We start from the raw sequence: 15494 nt of genomic DNA on the forward strand, positions 1-15494 counted from the left end.
GTAGGCACACAGTCTCTGTCTCAACTACTCAGCTCTGTCACTGTGACGCATTTGTCTTGAAGGTGTAAATGTGATGCAAAAGCAGCCACAGACAAAACATAAATGAATGAGTGTGGCTGTGTTTCAATAAAACTTTGTGGCCCTGAAAATCTGAATTTCACATAATTTTCACAAGTTACAAAACATCGTTCTCCTTTTGAATCCTTTTTCAACCATTTTAAGTAAAACCCATTCTTTGCTCCCAAAACATCCCAAGCAAGCAGCAGGCCAGATGTGGCCCATGCACTGGAGTTTCCAACCCCTAGTCAAGATGGAGGTGGCAAAGAACAGAGCATGTTTGAGACACCCTGATGGGGTCCCGGTGGATAGAGTGAGCAAGGTGAGGGACACACAGTAAGCAGAAAGGGGGAGGTGAAAATGATATCACATACCATCTTCTGGGCTGTGTTACAAATTTTGGAATTTATCCTAAGAGCAAAGCAAAGCCAACAAAGTGCTATAATCAGGAAAGTATGAAAACTGGTTCTTACTCCCACACACACACATTTCCTCACCCCTAATCCAGTCTCTTCATCCCTGCCAAAGGTATCTAAGACATTCCCTCCCCCTTGCTTAAAAACCATCTATCACCAAATAAGCCCTTAACAAACTGAGCCCAGGCTACTTACCTGGCCTCATCTCCTACTACACTCAGAGAAGCATCCTGGGCTCTCATCCCAGGACCTACGTACCTTACCAAAAATGAACCATAGTCTTTCTCTAGAATTTCCTCCCTGTCTTCTCTATTAGGCAAAACCTCCACTCCTATCTTGAGACTCATCTTCAAGAACTCCTCCCGGAAGCAAATTATTTTCTCTGAAAGCACTTTGCATATTCCTTTATCAAGGTGCTTAGAACATCTTTGGACAGTTCTGGTTCCGTGTCTCTTTCCTCCACCCAAACCCCCCCTTTGCTTCCCCACCACTGCCCCAGAGGACACTGGGCCCCTCAAGGGTAAGCCTGAGTGCTCTTCGTGCTTGTGTCCCCAGTGCCTGTGACACTGCTGGGTCACAGCAGAACCTCAGTTAATATTTGGTGAATTAAAGAGCAAATAAGGGAGTAAAGAAATGACAGCCCCATGAGCTTAGCACAGAGTCACGTTCTGACTCTGATGTGCTATTGAACAACTCTTTGAAAGTATCTAACTTCCTGGTACCCCAGTCTCCCATAGCCCCATTCAAAAGAAGGTACCGTCTCCTGATTCTCCACAAATAGGTGCTCTTCAGGATATAAAGCACAGAGCTTCTCGAACTAGAAGTGGTTTTATAAGTCTCTGGGCCAGCAACATCAGCATCGCCTGGAAGCTTGTCAGAAACGCCAATTCTCAGTCCCTACCCCAGGAGTACTAAATCAGAAATCTACAATTTAACAAGATCCCTAGATGATTCATTTACACCTTCAAGTCAGAAAAGGGTCATAAGCCATCTGGGTCAGGCTTTAAGGAGAAAATGCTAAAACTGGTATTAGACAATATCTTTTATTTGAATTTGCAATCATGATAAAAATCAAAGGAATTCTCAGCATGGATTCCTGTATGTGTTTACCAAAAATAAATAAATAAAAATAAATTTAAGAAATTTTAAAAACCGATTTGAGGCTCAACCATCAGGTAGTTAAATACACGATGAGATAATGTTTCAGGCCTTTCTCAGAAAACTCTGAAATGGAACTGATTAGATAGATGGATGGATGGTCAGTCTCTGGAGGTCATAATCACTGACTGCCATGCAATCTAGAACCTAATTATTTTCTATGTGCTTTATTTAGTACAGTTTGATCTCAAGCACACAGTGCTGAGCATCCAGAGAGGTTCACACCAGATGTGTATTCAGACCTCCTGGGATATACAGCCCCAAGCCAGCCATGAAGCAGGTGCTCAATAAGGCCCTGAGGATGTACCAATGACCACCTACCTGATCCTCCTCCCTTACTTCAGTACAGCTCTTCCTTACCTGTGGCCAAGAAGGGTGTGATGTATCCAACCCATCTGTTTCCTTGCAGCGTGTTTAGCCTGGTTTAAAAACACCACTTCCCCTGTTCCTGGTCCTACCCTAAGTGACACACTTTAAAGAGGGATTTCAGTGCAGCATAACATGATGGGGCGAGCTGGGATTTGAAGGCCAGCAGACATGGGTTTAAATTCTGTCTCTGCCATCTGTTTAGGAAAATCATACTGCTATCTCTGTCAGCCTCAGTTTCCCATGCTGTCTATCAGGCAGAGCTTGCTAAGATTAAATCAATTAACGTCTACAGAACACAAAGCAGAAGGTGTGGGCAGTGTGGAGTAGTTCTATATTCTGATTGGTATTTCAGGATATATTTATATCACATTTTCAAACTGGTTCAGACCAGCTCTCTCACTTTATAGATGGACAAAGTGAGGCCTGGGATGAGAAATGCTTTGCTCAAAGTCACATAAGGTGATGCCAGTAGGGTCAGAAACCCCTGACTCCTAAAACGCTCTGTGTTTTCAGACTCTTAATAAATATAGAAGGCTTTTTGCAAATTAAAGCTTACACAACAGCTCAATATGCTAACCAGGTAACAAGCCAAACCTCCCTTGATTACTGATGCCCTCTTTGCTTCTGTCTCTTCTGCTCTGGGTGGCAATCCAGGGACACCTCCTCAGCACCCTTACACTCCCCTCACCCCCATATACATTTTGAGTAATCGAAGACTCAGATCACCTGAAACCCCAGAGCCAGTAAATGAATCATGCCAGGTCTTACTAATTAGATGGATTCTCTCCTCACCAGACCACCTAGGGATTTTCAAGTCCCTGAGGTTCCCAGAGGACTTGAACTTTCTCACACATCCATCCCTACTGGGCACCATGAAGCTGACATCACCATTATCCACAGTTCATAATGGATCTGAACATCTGGAAACAGGAACCACATGCAAGGGCTCCATCCAGAGATCACCGTATCACTCAAGGACATGAAAACTCAAGTTCAGGTGACATGAAAAACCCCAACATGCCACCAAGGTCAGATTAATCCTTGGGGGATACAAGTGCACAGGGAAAGAAGGTTCTGGTCAGAAGATGTGGACTTAAAGCCCAGCTCTGCTACTTTCTGTTGAATGGTAATCAGCCTCTGAACTCCAGGAGAGTCCTGGATATTAAGAGAACTGATTTTGGAGTCAACCAGTCTCAGGTTCCAACCCTGGCTCTGCCACATACTTATCATGTCATTTTGGGTGAGTTGGTTAATCTCTATTAGCTTTAGTTTTCTTGTCTACAGAAAACCCTCACCCCCTCCCCGCAAAAAGAGACAACCCCTACCTTCATAAGGTGGCTTCTAGGATTCAAAAAGATAATCTGTGTCAAACACTTATCACTGTGCCTGCCTAAAGTTAGCACCTAAAAACAGGAATGATTTAACTGCAACGTAATCAATAAATTGGGATCAACCTTCTTCAGAGAGCTGCTGGGAAAAATCAAACGTAACAGACTTTAGCACGGTGCCTGGTACAGATGGATCCGACATCAGCGGAATCCCCGGCTGTGATTAGCATGCTCGCTGCACCCTAGGCGCTCACCTCCTTGAGCCACAGAAGCTTCGGGGCCTGCATCTCCACGGACATCACACCGCCAACACACTGCAGGACACTGTGCTTGGTTTCGTTGATCCTGTGGACCTGACTGACCGCCCGGTGGTCCAGCCACATGATGATATTTCGGCGGGGATCCCCTAGCAGAAACGAGAGAGGGGAAGACACACGCATAATCTTAGCCTTCTACTTCAAGTGCCCCTTCAAGGGGGCACTTCCAGAATCCCAAGGGCACCAATCTGCACAACTACTATAATTTCATACATCAGCAACAGCAAGGGAGAGGGCTACCACCAACATGAATTAGTACATTCCACCCAAGCCTTGGATTTGCCTTGGTGCGATGTGTCCTTTAAGTGTCACCCCAGGGTCAAATGTCGACATTAAAACCGGTTGAGATCTACCGATTAATTAGATTCTCATTCATTCTCTCCCAACTTCTTCCCCTCCTGTCCTATCCCTTCTGTTCCAGAAAACCTTTTCTGGGTCTATCTTCGGGAAAAGAGCCTATGAAGTAAGCCTAAAACAATACGTTGGCTTTTTTAGAGCTGTCTGGACAGACACTTCAACAGAATAATATATCCAATATAACACGCCAACTACATCCATACGATGGCTTTTATCTGCTTATAGCCCCACTTCTTCTAGTCACTTTGATTAAAATCAGTTAACTTAGCTGCTTTATCCCCCTCTCTCGGAGTGGGAAGCAATGGAATTATTTTCAGTTTGGGGATCAGGCGGACCTCATGGGGAACGCGCACTATTTCAGTTACAGGTGGAGATACATCACAAGAGTCATTAAATTTTTCTTAGCCTAAGTGTCCTTACCTAGAAAACAGGGATAACAACACCTAATAGCATTTAAGGGTTAATTGAGATTTTTCATTCACCGAACAAGGCAATGCGCATAAAGGCAAGTACCTATCACATAGTAGGCTCTCAAGAAGAAGAAGAAAAAAGAAACAGAATTTAAAACCAGCTGGAAAGGGAGCACAAGGCACCTCACATCCGACCTCTACCATCCTGCAGCCCACAAAGGAACAAACTGTCCCTTTCTCCCTTCCACGGCCTCAATTAATTCCTCATGTACTAATGGGCAAGCCAATATTCTTTTTACAGTCCTCTGCTTCCTGGATGGCAAAATGCAGAGAGCAGAAATGAATAAACTGGGAGATAATAAAAGGGAAAGATAAAAGGGGACCCAAAAGTAATTGAACCAGGCCCTTCACACATTATTCTGCAATTGCAGAAGAGCTGTAGCAATTATATATCTTTGCTAATAACAAATGTTTATAAAGCTCTGTGTGTGTATGTGTGTGTATACGTGCCCAAAGCCCTGTGCTAAACATTTTATTCGCATCTCACTTAATCCTCAAAACAACTCTCTGACCTGGGTCGTTTTCCATGACAAACTGACTCCAAGATTTAAGACATGCCTCCTATCTCACAGCTTGGAAAAGCATATAGCGTGCTTTGAAACAGATCTGTGCTGAGAGAATGGATAAATAAATTGGTACAACAAACTTAAACTCAAGCTACACATATCAACATGAATAATGCTACCAGCTGGGATATTTTTAAACACCATATATATTGTTTGTTGTTGAGGGTAGACACATATGTTGGGAAAGCACAGCAACAACGTGTTTGTGAACACCAACTACAGCAGCCTGGTCACCTGCCAGGTGCGGGGGCGGGGGGGGGGGGTGTGGACATGAGCCAAAGCTTCAAGTAGTTCTTCCCTTAAAAAAAGTCTGTGGTAAAGATGGCAAATTTTCATCTCTTTATCCTCAGTAGTGGGTACACAAGAGGTTACGTATTTTATTTTCCTTATTTTGCCATGTCTCTGAAAAAGAATCTTTAAAACTTAAAGAAAAAAAAATGCCAACCTAAGAAAATATGGAAGTCAGTTCATCATCACCATGATGAGGCAAGGACTCAGTCTCAGCTTTGCCTGCTGGGGGGTTCAGGTCCCACAGAAGCTCCTCAAACAACAGTAATACTTGGAAAATAAGAGGAAATACCTGAAACCTTCCAGAGAGACATCTAAGATTTGTTTGGTTTCTTTTTTAAGATTTTATTTATTTGAGGGTGAGCAAGAGAGAGAGAGCACACAAGCAGGGAGGAGGGACAGAGGGAGAGGGAGTAGGAGACTCCCCGTTGAGCAGGGACCCCGATGTGGGGCTCGATCCCAGGATCCTGTGATCATGACCCGAGCCGAAGGCAGATGCTTAACGACTTGAGCCACCCAGGTGCCCCTAAGATTTATTTTTAAATAGCTGAGTGATTATACTGTATAATATCACTGCTTAAAGTTTTGGATCTCAACCCTCCTTGTACATTAGAACCACCCAGGGTAGTTTTAAAAACATTGATGTCCAGGTCTCATCCCAGAAACATCACAGAATCAGACTGTGGTTGTGTAGGTAAACACACACACACAAGTGCACACATGCATACATATGCATGTGTGTATGTGTGCGTGTTAAGGGGGACAATATCAGGGCACCTGGGTGGAGCAGCTGGCTAAGCATCTGACTCTTGGTTTCGGCTCAGCTCATGATCTCAGGGTCATGGGATCAAGTCCCACCACGGGCTCCACGCTCAGCACAGAGTCTGCTTAAGATTCTCTCCCCCTCTCCCTCTGCCTCTCCCCTCCACGTGCTCTCTCTCCCTCTCAAATAAATAAATCTAAAAAAAAAAAGGGGGAACAATGTCAATACTGCTTCCTAAATATTGTATAAATGCAACTGCAGCAGCTTCAAGACAAAAACACCTGTCACTGAACTTTCAACTGGAACGACTTTCCAGCTCCTACTGCCTCTACAGGAAGAGGCTCTCAAAACACAGAACCACACAATGAAACTGTGAGACTCTATTAGCTTATTACATATATATATGAAGATTATCTATTAATGATTCGCATTGTGAACAAAAAATAGGAAGTTAATCATTTTCCAGTTCTTATAGAAAATCACAAATAAAGGACTCCACTGAAAGCTCATTTAATCTCTCACTGAGCACCTGTTACCTGCCAGGCACAGTGCAGGGTGCTGGGATGCCGGGAGGAATATGCCACAGTCCTGCCTATATGCAGCATGTGGCTGGACGGACAAAGCCAGTCTCCCAGGTAAGTCAACAGTCAGAACAGAAGTGGGACATGGAGCACAGAGGCAGCTATGCACAGCTGAGCCCGAGGCTGCACAGAGAGCTTCCAGAAGGCAGGGAAGCTTTCATTTAGTTCTGAAAATGACTGGCCGCTGGTCAGCCAGGTGAAGACGGTGAGGAAGGAGGCTCTAACATGAAAGGGTCAGCACGTGAAACAAAGCACAGGCCTTAGAAAGTGTCATGTTTTAAGAGAATTAAAAGCAACTGCTAGGGGCGCCTGGGTGGCTCAGTCGTTAAGCAGCTGCCTTCAGCTCAGGTCATGATCCGAGGGTCCTGGGATCCGAGGCCCACATCGGGCTCCCTGCTCAGTGGGGAGCCTGCTCTCCCTCTCCCACTCCCCCTACTTGTGTTCCCTCTCTCGCTGTGTCTCTCTCTGTCAAATAAATAAATAAAATCTTTTAAAAAATTTAAAAAAAAAAAGCAACTGCTAGAGCAGAATTTGGGTTATATAGTCAGTTTACCCATGGGCAGATTATTCATCCATGTATTCATTCAATTAACATTCTGAATGTCTCACAGGAGGTATGCTTGTGGGAAATCACTAAGAATTAGCAAAAACATCTCAATATTAGGTTTCTATTGCAGAGTAGCCTAAGTGATAACTCCCTCCCCGACCCTGAATTACCACCCTTGCTTCTTGCTCCCAAGAGCTCCTGCGGCTGGGATGACCCAAGCAGAGTTGTGCTGTGAGTTAGGGGGCGTTACAGAGTTGGAAGCAGGCAGCACTGGCTCCACGGTCCAACCTGGGGGCTGTCTAATCTCCAAAGGAAAGAAGATCAAACAAGAAGAGGCTAAAATGAGAATATTTTATCATGTAGTCATGATTAATGTTCTTAAACTACTGTACTTAATTTACTTGGGGTTTTTTTCCCTTTCCTTTTTTTTGTTACCATCTTTATATTTTTGCCAGTGTTGTGGGTTTGCCTTTAAATGGTGTTGGTTAATTTCCTGACCTCACTGCCTGCTCCTCACAATTACTCCAGTTAACCAAGAGCTGTTCACTGCCATGCAGGCATAAGAAGTCTTGAAACAACCTTTGAGTCACCTTTAAAATTCAAATTTCATTTTCTAGCACAAGATAATCCATTTCAGATAAAATCTAACCTTAATAGAACCCGTTGAAAGGCAAGAAGGTGGTAAGGGGCACATGCTGCTGGATGCATTTGATGAATGGGTACATTTTAACCTTTTTGGTGGAGTAAAATTATTTCAACACTTATAATTTGGGTTGCAACCTAACTATCGTTTTAATAGAAGGGCTGTTAACAGGAGGCAATTCCACCTGCAATGAGAAAAAAGATGGCACCCAGAGAGGGTGCATATGTAAGCAGGCTTAACAAGGAACTCTTCTCTTCCACTTCAAGTGTTCTTTCTTGTTCCTGGTATCTTAGCTGCCCATTCAGCTGCACCCAGTGATTCTCTCCACACACCAGAACTATGGAGGAAACTTTGACAATACTGATGCCCTCCTCTCACCACAAGCCAAGCGAATACAAATCTTGGAGGTAAGGCTCATGAATTGGGGACTTTAAAAGATCCCAGGTTGATTCTAATATAAAGCCAGAATTAAAAACCATGCATTTTAGCAGATCAGAGGTTAGAGCCCTTGGAACCTAGGGCTGTTAACATCTAAAGTCCACCCCAAATGAGAACTCATCCAACGGCATCCCTAAGAGACCATCATTTGGTCACAACTGAAAGCAAGTCAATCAAGGAAGTGCTGACAGCCTCCCCAAGGGGCCAGATCCATGGCTGGCCATATCTCATACCTGGAGAGTGTTTATTGCTGCTGCAAGCTGAGGTCTGCTAGCTCAGGCCCATTTCTTCGGTCTGTGCTTTCTGAAGTGGCCCAGATTGGGGCTGTTCTGCCCTCCTAGGCCAGAACAATGCCAGGCGAGCCAGTGATCAGCCACTGAGAACAGGGAACATTCATGTTTGTCTTTGACATCCCAACACTTAATGAGACAGGGCTTGGCAATGGGAGGTGCTAATAAATGTGGCAAAAAGGGGGAAAAGTCTCTGTGTGTGTGTGTGTGTGTGTGTGTAGAAAGATGGACATCCTTACCACTGTGTTCTAACCATTCATCCACTTGCATACTTTTTCCAGCACATGTAATTTATATAAATCACTATTCTATGGGGCGCCTGGGTGGCTCAGTTGGTTAAGCGACTGCCTTCGGCTCAGGTCATGATCCCGGAGTCCCTGGATCAAGTCCCGCATCGGGCTCCCTGCTCGGCAGGGAGTCTGCTTCTCCCTCTGACCCTCCCCCCTCTCATGTGCTCTCTCTCATTCTCTCTCTCACAAATAAATAAATAAAATCTTAAAAAAAAAATCACTATTCTATGAATTAGGTCCATAAAAGTGAGTGGGACACATTCTCTTTTTAGGAATTCATGATCGGATGGAAGAAATGTTTCTGAGCATTCAGGTGTCAGGCTCTCAATCCTCACAGCAAAGCTATGGTTCATTATTCCAATTCTTTCAGAAAATGCAGAGGGAAAGTGACTCACTCAAGGTGTCATGACTCAGCATGAACAGAGCTGAGATCCAGGACGTTCCTGACTCCAGTTCCATGGTGTCCCAGTGTACCCTGGTATCCACAGCCACCTGTTAAGAAGGGCACTGCGACAGCAGTGTCCACTGCGGAGGGTTCTCAAACACAATCTTGGCCTAAAAGACATTTGCAATGGCTATCTTGGCAACAACTCACTGACGATGCCTAGAGCCACACTCCTTAGATGGAACATGCAATTTCCACTGTGCTGTGTTCTCCACCACTCCCAAATGTCTTCTGCTCATGAAAAGGCTAAAAATGAGTTGAAATTTATCTCCACACATGTGCTATTGGTTTTTTTTCAAACCTGTCCCACTTTACTCATTTTCATTACCCACCCACTACCATGGGCTTTTGGGTTTGCAACCTCAGTGTTGTGCTACTTGCTAAAATTTTCCAAGAGGGATAGACCTTGACCCATGAAAAACTTCTGATGGTGAACCCAAGTGGCACATACATTTGAACAGCTCATTATTATACTCACAAGTCTCTATTAGGACAATGTCATTAAGTGGGAATGTCCTTTGGTCTGGCTACTGAAAACAAAGAGGCCAATCTGTTTCCAGCTTCTGTGTGATGCATGGTCCTGTCTACCTTATTCTATTTCCTTTAAATGGACTTGGCTCACCTATGTCCTTCCTTCAGTGAGCTCTCCACTGTGGCTCTGTGCATTAGTGAGCCAAGTCTCTCCCTAATCCAGCCCCCATGTCAGCACTGCCACCAACAGTTCTCCAACCAGGTAACCTCCAGGACATGATTCTGGCCTCCGTGCTCCACCACTAAATCTCACCCTTGGCAATAAGAGACATCTGACCTCATGTTACACCTGGGGCCCAGCCAGTCTCCCACCACCAGTGAAAGAAAGTGGAAAGGTCCTACCTTCATGGTTTACTGGTAAAGGACGAAACTGCTTATCCAAAACCACCAGAGAACACGTGGCATCAAACCCAAGCCCTCGGATTTGGTTTACATCAATCCCTTGTACAACTTGCTGTTTTAAAAACAAACAAAAACATAAATTACAAGACAGGCTTTTAAAAGACTGAAAACAGTTATGACTAGAAAAAAGTGAATGGCTAAATTGAATAAATATTTACAACAGAAAACAGAAAGAAGTTTCATATAACTAAAATAACAGAAGATCCTATAAATTAGTAAGACAAAGACAACCAATCTAATTGTAAATCAAGCAAAGGACATGGCAAGTCACTTCATAAAATAAAAAGAAATAGTCAAAGAGCATAAAAAAAGATTCCCAACTCCACTTAACTAAATTAATGCAAATAAAAACACACCAATCTTTGCCTTTCACATTGGCAAATATGTATAAGATTAACAGTATACAGTAGTGGCAGACAGAGAGAAGTGGACCTTCTCTTACATTATTCTAACTGTGTAATAATTTGGTACAAATTTTCCAGAATAACTTTAGAGTATTTATTAAAATTAAAAATGTGCATAACTGGGGCACCTGGGTGGCTCAGTCGTTAAGCGTCTGCCTTCGGCTCAGGTCATGATCCCAGGGTCCTGGGATCGAGTCCCACCATCGGGCTCCCTGCTCGGCGGGAAGCCTGCTTCTCCCTCTCCCACTCCCCCTGCTTGTGTTCCTGCTCTCGCTGTCTCTCTCAGGCAAATAAATAAATAAAATCTTTAAAAAAATAAATAAATAAATAAAAATGTGCATAACTTTTGCCCAGCCAACTCACTTCTAGGAACCTACTTTAGTGAATTACTAGCATAAGTTATATGTGGATTAAATTTAACTGTATCACTATTTAAGAATATATTTAAAATTTGGCAAAACTATTTTTTATTAGATTATGGTACATCTGCAAAATGGAATATTGTACAGCCATTAAAAAGACGTAGAGAAGTAGCTTCTGAGTGTGGTACTCTGAAGGGAGGTGGCAAATTCTTTTAGCAAAATAAAAGTATCAAGCTGGACAAAATAATCAAAAACAACCATTTGGGGGCTATGGAATGTGAATAAAGCCACATTTATTTATTCTTGAAAAATCAAACATTTAATTTTTGAGAAGGATTTATTCTTGAAAAATCAAAATTGTATTTAAAACATTCCCACAAATACAAAATAAAACAAAACAAAAATCTCTAGGACCAGATGGCTCCACTGGCAAATTCTGTTAAACATTCAAGGAAGAAATAATTCCATTTCTTCACAAACTTGTGTAGGATAAAGTGAAGGAGGGAACATTTTCCAACAAATTCTACATGGCCAGCACTACTCTCATATCAAAGCTAAACAAAGACAGCAAAAGCAAAGAACACTATGGGCCAGTATCTGCCATGAAAATAGGTGTAAAAATCCTTAATACAATATTAACTACAAAACATGTATTATATACTATGACCACGTGGGGTTATCCCAAGAATGCAAAGTTGATTTTATATCCATAAATCAATTAATGTATTATACATATTAATAGAATAAAGCACAAATACCAAATGGTCCTCTCAACAGATGCAGAAAAAGAGAGAAAAACAAAACAAATAAACCCAGAGACAAGGGAAATTCCACACCTGATAAAGAGCATCTATAAAAACCTACAGCTAACATTACACTTCATGATAAAATGAATATTCCCTCCTATTATAAACAAAGAAAAATGTCTCTTTCACCACTTCTATTCAACCTGCAGCTAGTGTTTCCAGCCAATGCAATTAGGCAAGAAAAGAAATTTAAAGCACACAGACTGGAAAGAAAGAAGATCAAGTGTCTTTTTTTGCTGAAAACATGATCTCATATGCAGAAAATCCTAAAATAGCTACCAAAAAAAAAAAAAAAGGCTACTAGAAGTAATAAGCAAGTTTAGTAGGATCACAGGATACAAGATTAGCGTATTAAAATTAACTGTATTTCTATATACAAGCAACTAACAAATCAAAACTGAAATTAAGGAAATAATTCCATTCAGAATAGCATAAAAAAAAAACCCTCAGGAATGAATTTATCAAAAGAAATTCAAAACCAATGCCCTAATAATTATAAAACATTCCTACAAAAGAAGCTACAAATTGGAGAAATATGCTATATTCATGAAATGGAAAATTCAACATTGTGAAAATGGCAATATCCTCAAATTAATCTACAGATTCTACACAACCCCTATAAAAATTTCAGCAGGTTTTTGGATATTTGGGATTTTTTTGCTATTGTTTACGAATTGACAAGCTGCTCTTAACATTTATGTAGCAATGTTAAGAATGCAGAAGAGCCTAAGCATTTTTGAAAAGAAAGAACAAAGTTGGAGAACTTAAGCTGCCTGATTTCAACTTTATATAAAACTATCATTATATAATTAGTGTGGGATTGGCATAGGATAAATTTATAGATTAAATGGAAAAGAACAGAAATATAAGAGATAAACCCAAACATTTATGGTTGATTAATTTTTTATAAAGGTACCAAGACAATTCAATGGCAAAAGGACAGTCTGTTCAATAATAGGGCTGGAACAACTAAATGTTCACATGCAAGAAAAAAAAAAACTTACACTTCTAGACTTTTACCTCACATACACACTAAAATTAATTCAAAATGTGTCATATCTCCAAATGTAAAATATAAAACTACAGGGGCGCCTGGGTGGCTCAGTCATTAAGCATCTGCCTTCAGCTCAGGTCATGATCCCAGGGTCCTGGGATCGAGCCCCACATCGGGCTCCCTGCTCTGTGGGGAGCCTGCTTCTCCCTCTCCCACTGCCCCCTGCTTGTGTTCCCTCTCTCGCTGTGTCTCTCTCTGTCAAATAAATAAATAAAATCTTTAAAAAAAATTAAAAAATAAAATAAAACTACAAAACTTGTAGGTGAAAATTTTTCTGACATGAGTTAGACAAAGATTTCTTTAAAAGCAAGACTCATAAAAGAAAAACAACAGATATATTTGACTTCATCAAGATTTTTCAATTTTGCTCTTCAAATGCAACCATAAGAAAATGAAAAGATAAGCTACAGATTGGAGAAAATATTTGCAATTCATACATCTTATAATAGACCTATGTATAGAATACATAAAGAACTCTAAAAACTGAAATAATAAAAGAAAAACAACCCAATTACAAAATGGACAAAAGATTTAAATATACACATCACCCAAGAAGACATACAGATGTTCAATAAGTACATGGAAATATACTCAGCATCATTAGTTATTAAGAAAAGGCAAACTAAATCACAATTGGAAAATACTGACAATACTAAGCATTAGAAAATTCGGGAGAAAGTGGAAACCTCATACACTGCTGGCAGGAATGGAAAATACAGCCACTTGGGGAAAACAGGTTGGCAGTTTTTAAGTATAACTTATCATACAACCAAGCAATTTTACTTAAGCATTTACCCAAGAAAAATAAAAACATATGTCAACATAAACATTTATATGTAAATATTCATAGCAGCATTATTCATAATACCCCCAAACTGGAAACAAATCAAATGTCCGCCAGAGTTTAATCAAATGGTTAATCAGTGTGGTATACCCATACAATGGAATAGTACTCAGCAAGAAAAAGGCACCAACTGTTAAGTACAACAACATGAATAAACCTTAAAAACATTATGCTAAATGAAAGAAGTCAGACACAAAAGAATGCATGTTGTAGGATTCCATTTATATTAAATTTCTAAAAAAGAGTAACTATAAAGACAGAAAGCAGATAAACAGTTATCTATGACTGGGGCTGGGGAGTGACCACAAACAGCCACAAAGGAACTTTTTTCAAGTAGCAGAAGTATCCTAAAATATGATTATAGTGATAATTGTACAAATGTGTAAATTCAATACTATCACTGAATTATATATTTAAATGGACGGATTTTATAGTATGTAAATTATACCTCAAACTGTTAAATATTTTTAAAGAGGTTCAGCTAAAGATGAAATGGAAAGACATCCATGACATGTTAGTAAGGTTAAAAAAATATAGAGATCTTCCTCCACTTAGGATGTGCTTACATCAGATAAACCCATCGTAAGTTGAAAATAGCGTTAAGTCGAAAATGCACTGAATATACCTAACCAATCAAACATCATAGCTTTGCCTAGCATACCTTAAATGCGCTCAAAACACCTACCTACATTAGCTTCACTTGGGCACAGTCATCTACCACAAAGCCTATTTTATACTAAAGTGTTGGATATCTCATGTAGTTTGCTGAATACTGTACTGGAAGTGAAAAACTGAACATCTAAATGGTTACAGAATGGTGTGAGTGTGTTGGTTCTTTACCGTCAGGATTACAGGTCTCACTGGGAGCTGCGGCTCATTACCACTGCCCAGCTAATTAAGACAGAGCATCATATCACATATCACTAGCCCAGGAAAAAATCGAAACCCAAAATTCGAAGTACGGTTTCCATGGAATGCCTATCACTTTTGCACCATCATAAAGTTGAAAAATCATAAGCTAGGGATGAATTTGTATACAACAAATTGTTAACAGTAGTGATTACCTCTGAGAGCAGAAATTGCAGTTGGAGGAAACAGGAGACTTTTTACATTGTTATATAATTTTTAAAGTTGTAAAATAATAGATTTCTATTATTCCATGCTGAAAGTGGAGCCTGCTTACGATTCTCTCCCTCTGCCCCGCACTCCCACTTGTGCATGCAAAAGCGCATGCATGCTCTCTCTAAAAAACAAAAAATGTTAATAACCCTTTAATCCCCCACAAGTCAACTCAAAAGTGTCCATCCCCATTTAAAATACACAATTCTTCTTTTTCCCTGTTTTAGAATTCCAGACTTGTAATTTAGGATTCCAGGGGTGGGGGGAACATCTGCTAGTAACCCATCTGTGACTGCTGGCAATATCTTTGCCCCACAGCATGAGGTGAATGCCCTGCACACCTTTACGACACTGACCAATCTACACTTACATTCATGAAATCTTTCTTATGCACAAAGCATAGCGCGCTCTGTGTCACATAAGCACACGGACAAATGAGAGGCAAAGGGAATAGTGATCAAGAAGACCGAATAAACTCAAACCTTCTCAAGAATTATGGTGGGAGTAAACTCCCAGTAGGTGCAAAGAAAATATTCTCTTCAATCTATTTTATGAACCCCTCTGAAGACTTACAAAGTTCTATATTCTACTCATGCCCTTTCACTCACAAAGGCTCAACCTCTCCATCTCTACAATAGAAATCGATCAC

General features: G+C 41.0%; 1 protein-coding gene across 18 annotated transcripts in view; it reads right to left on the minus strand.

Annotated features, from left to right (window-relative positions):
* Positions 1-15494, minus strand: part of FGGY (FGGY carbohydrate kinase domain containing) — a 393096-nt gene that overhangs the window by 351542 nt on the left and 26060 nt on the right. For 9 of the 18 annotated variants that reach the window (XM_035018429.1, XM_035018433.1, XM_035018431.1 and 6 more), the window contains 2 exons: positions 10197-10308; positions 3583-3734 (listed from right to left, as the gene is read on the minus strand). The exons of 4 other annotated variants lie outside the window; for them this stretch is intronic. In XM_035018429.1, coding sequence (XP_034874320.1) covers positions 3583-3734; positions 10197-10308 — 264 coding nt within the window. Of the gene's footprint in view, positions 1-3582; positions 3735-9273; positions 9434-10196; positions 10309-15494 lie in introns of those variants that run through there. 5 more of the 18 variants (XM_035018439.1, XM_035018438.1, XM_035018437.1 and 2 more) reach the window with 3 other exon arrangements.

Source organism: Mirounga leonina, unplaced genomic scaffold, assembly GCF_011800145.1.
Source record: "Mirounga leonina isolate KUSES-001 unplaced genomic scaffold, KU_Mleo_1.0 Mir_173, whole genome shotgun sequence".
Lineage (NCBI taxonomy): Eukaryota > Metazoa > Chordata > Mammalia > Carnivora > Phocidae > Mirounga > Mirounga leonina.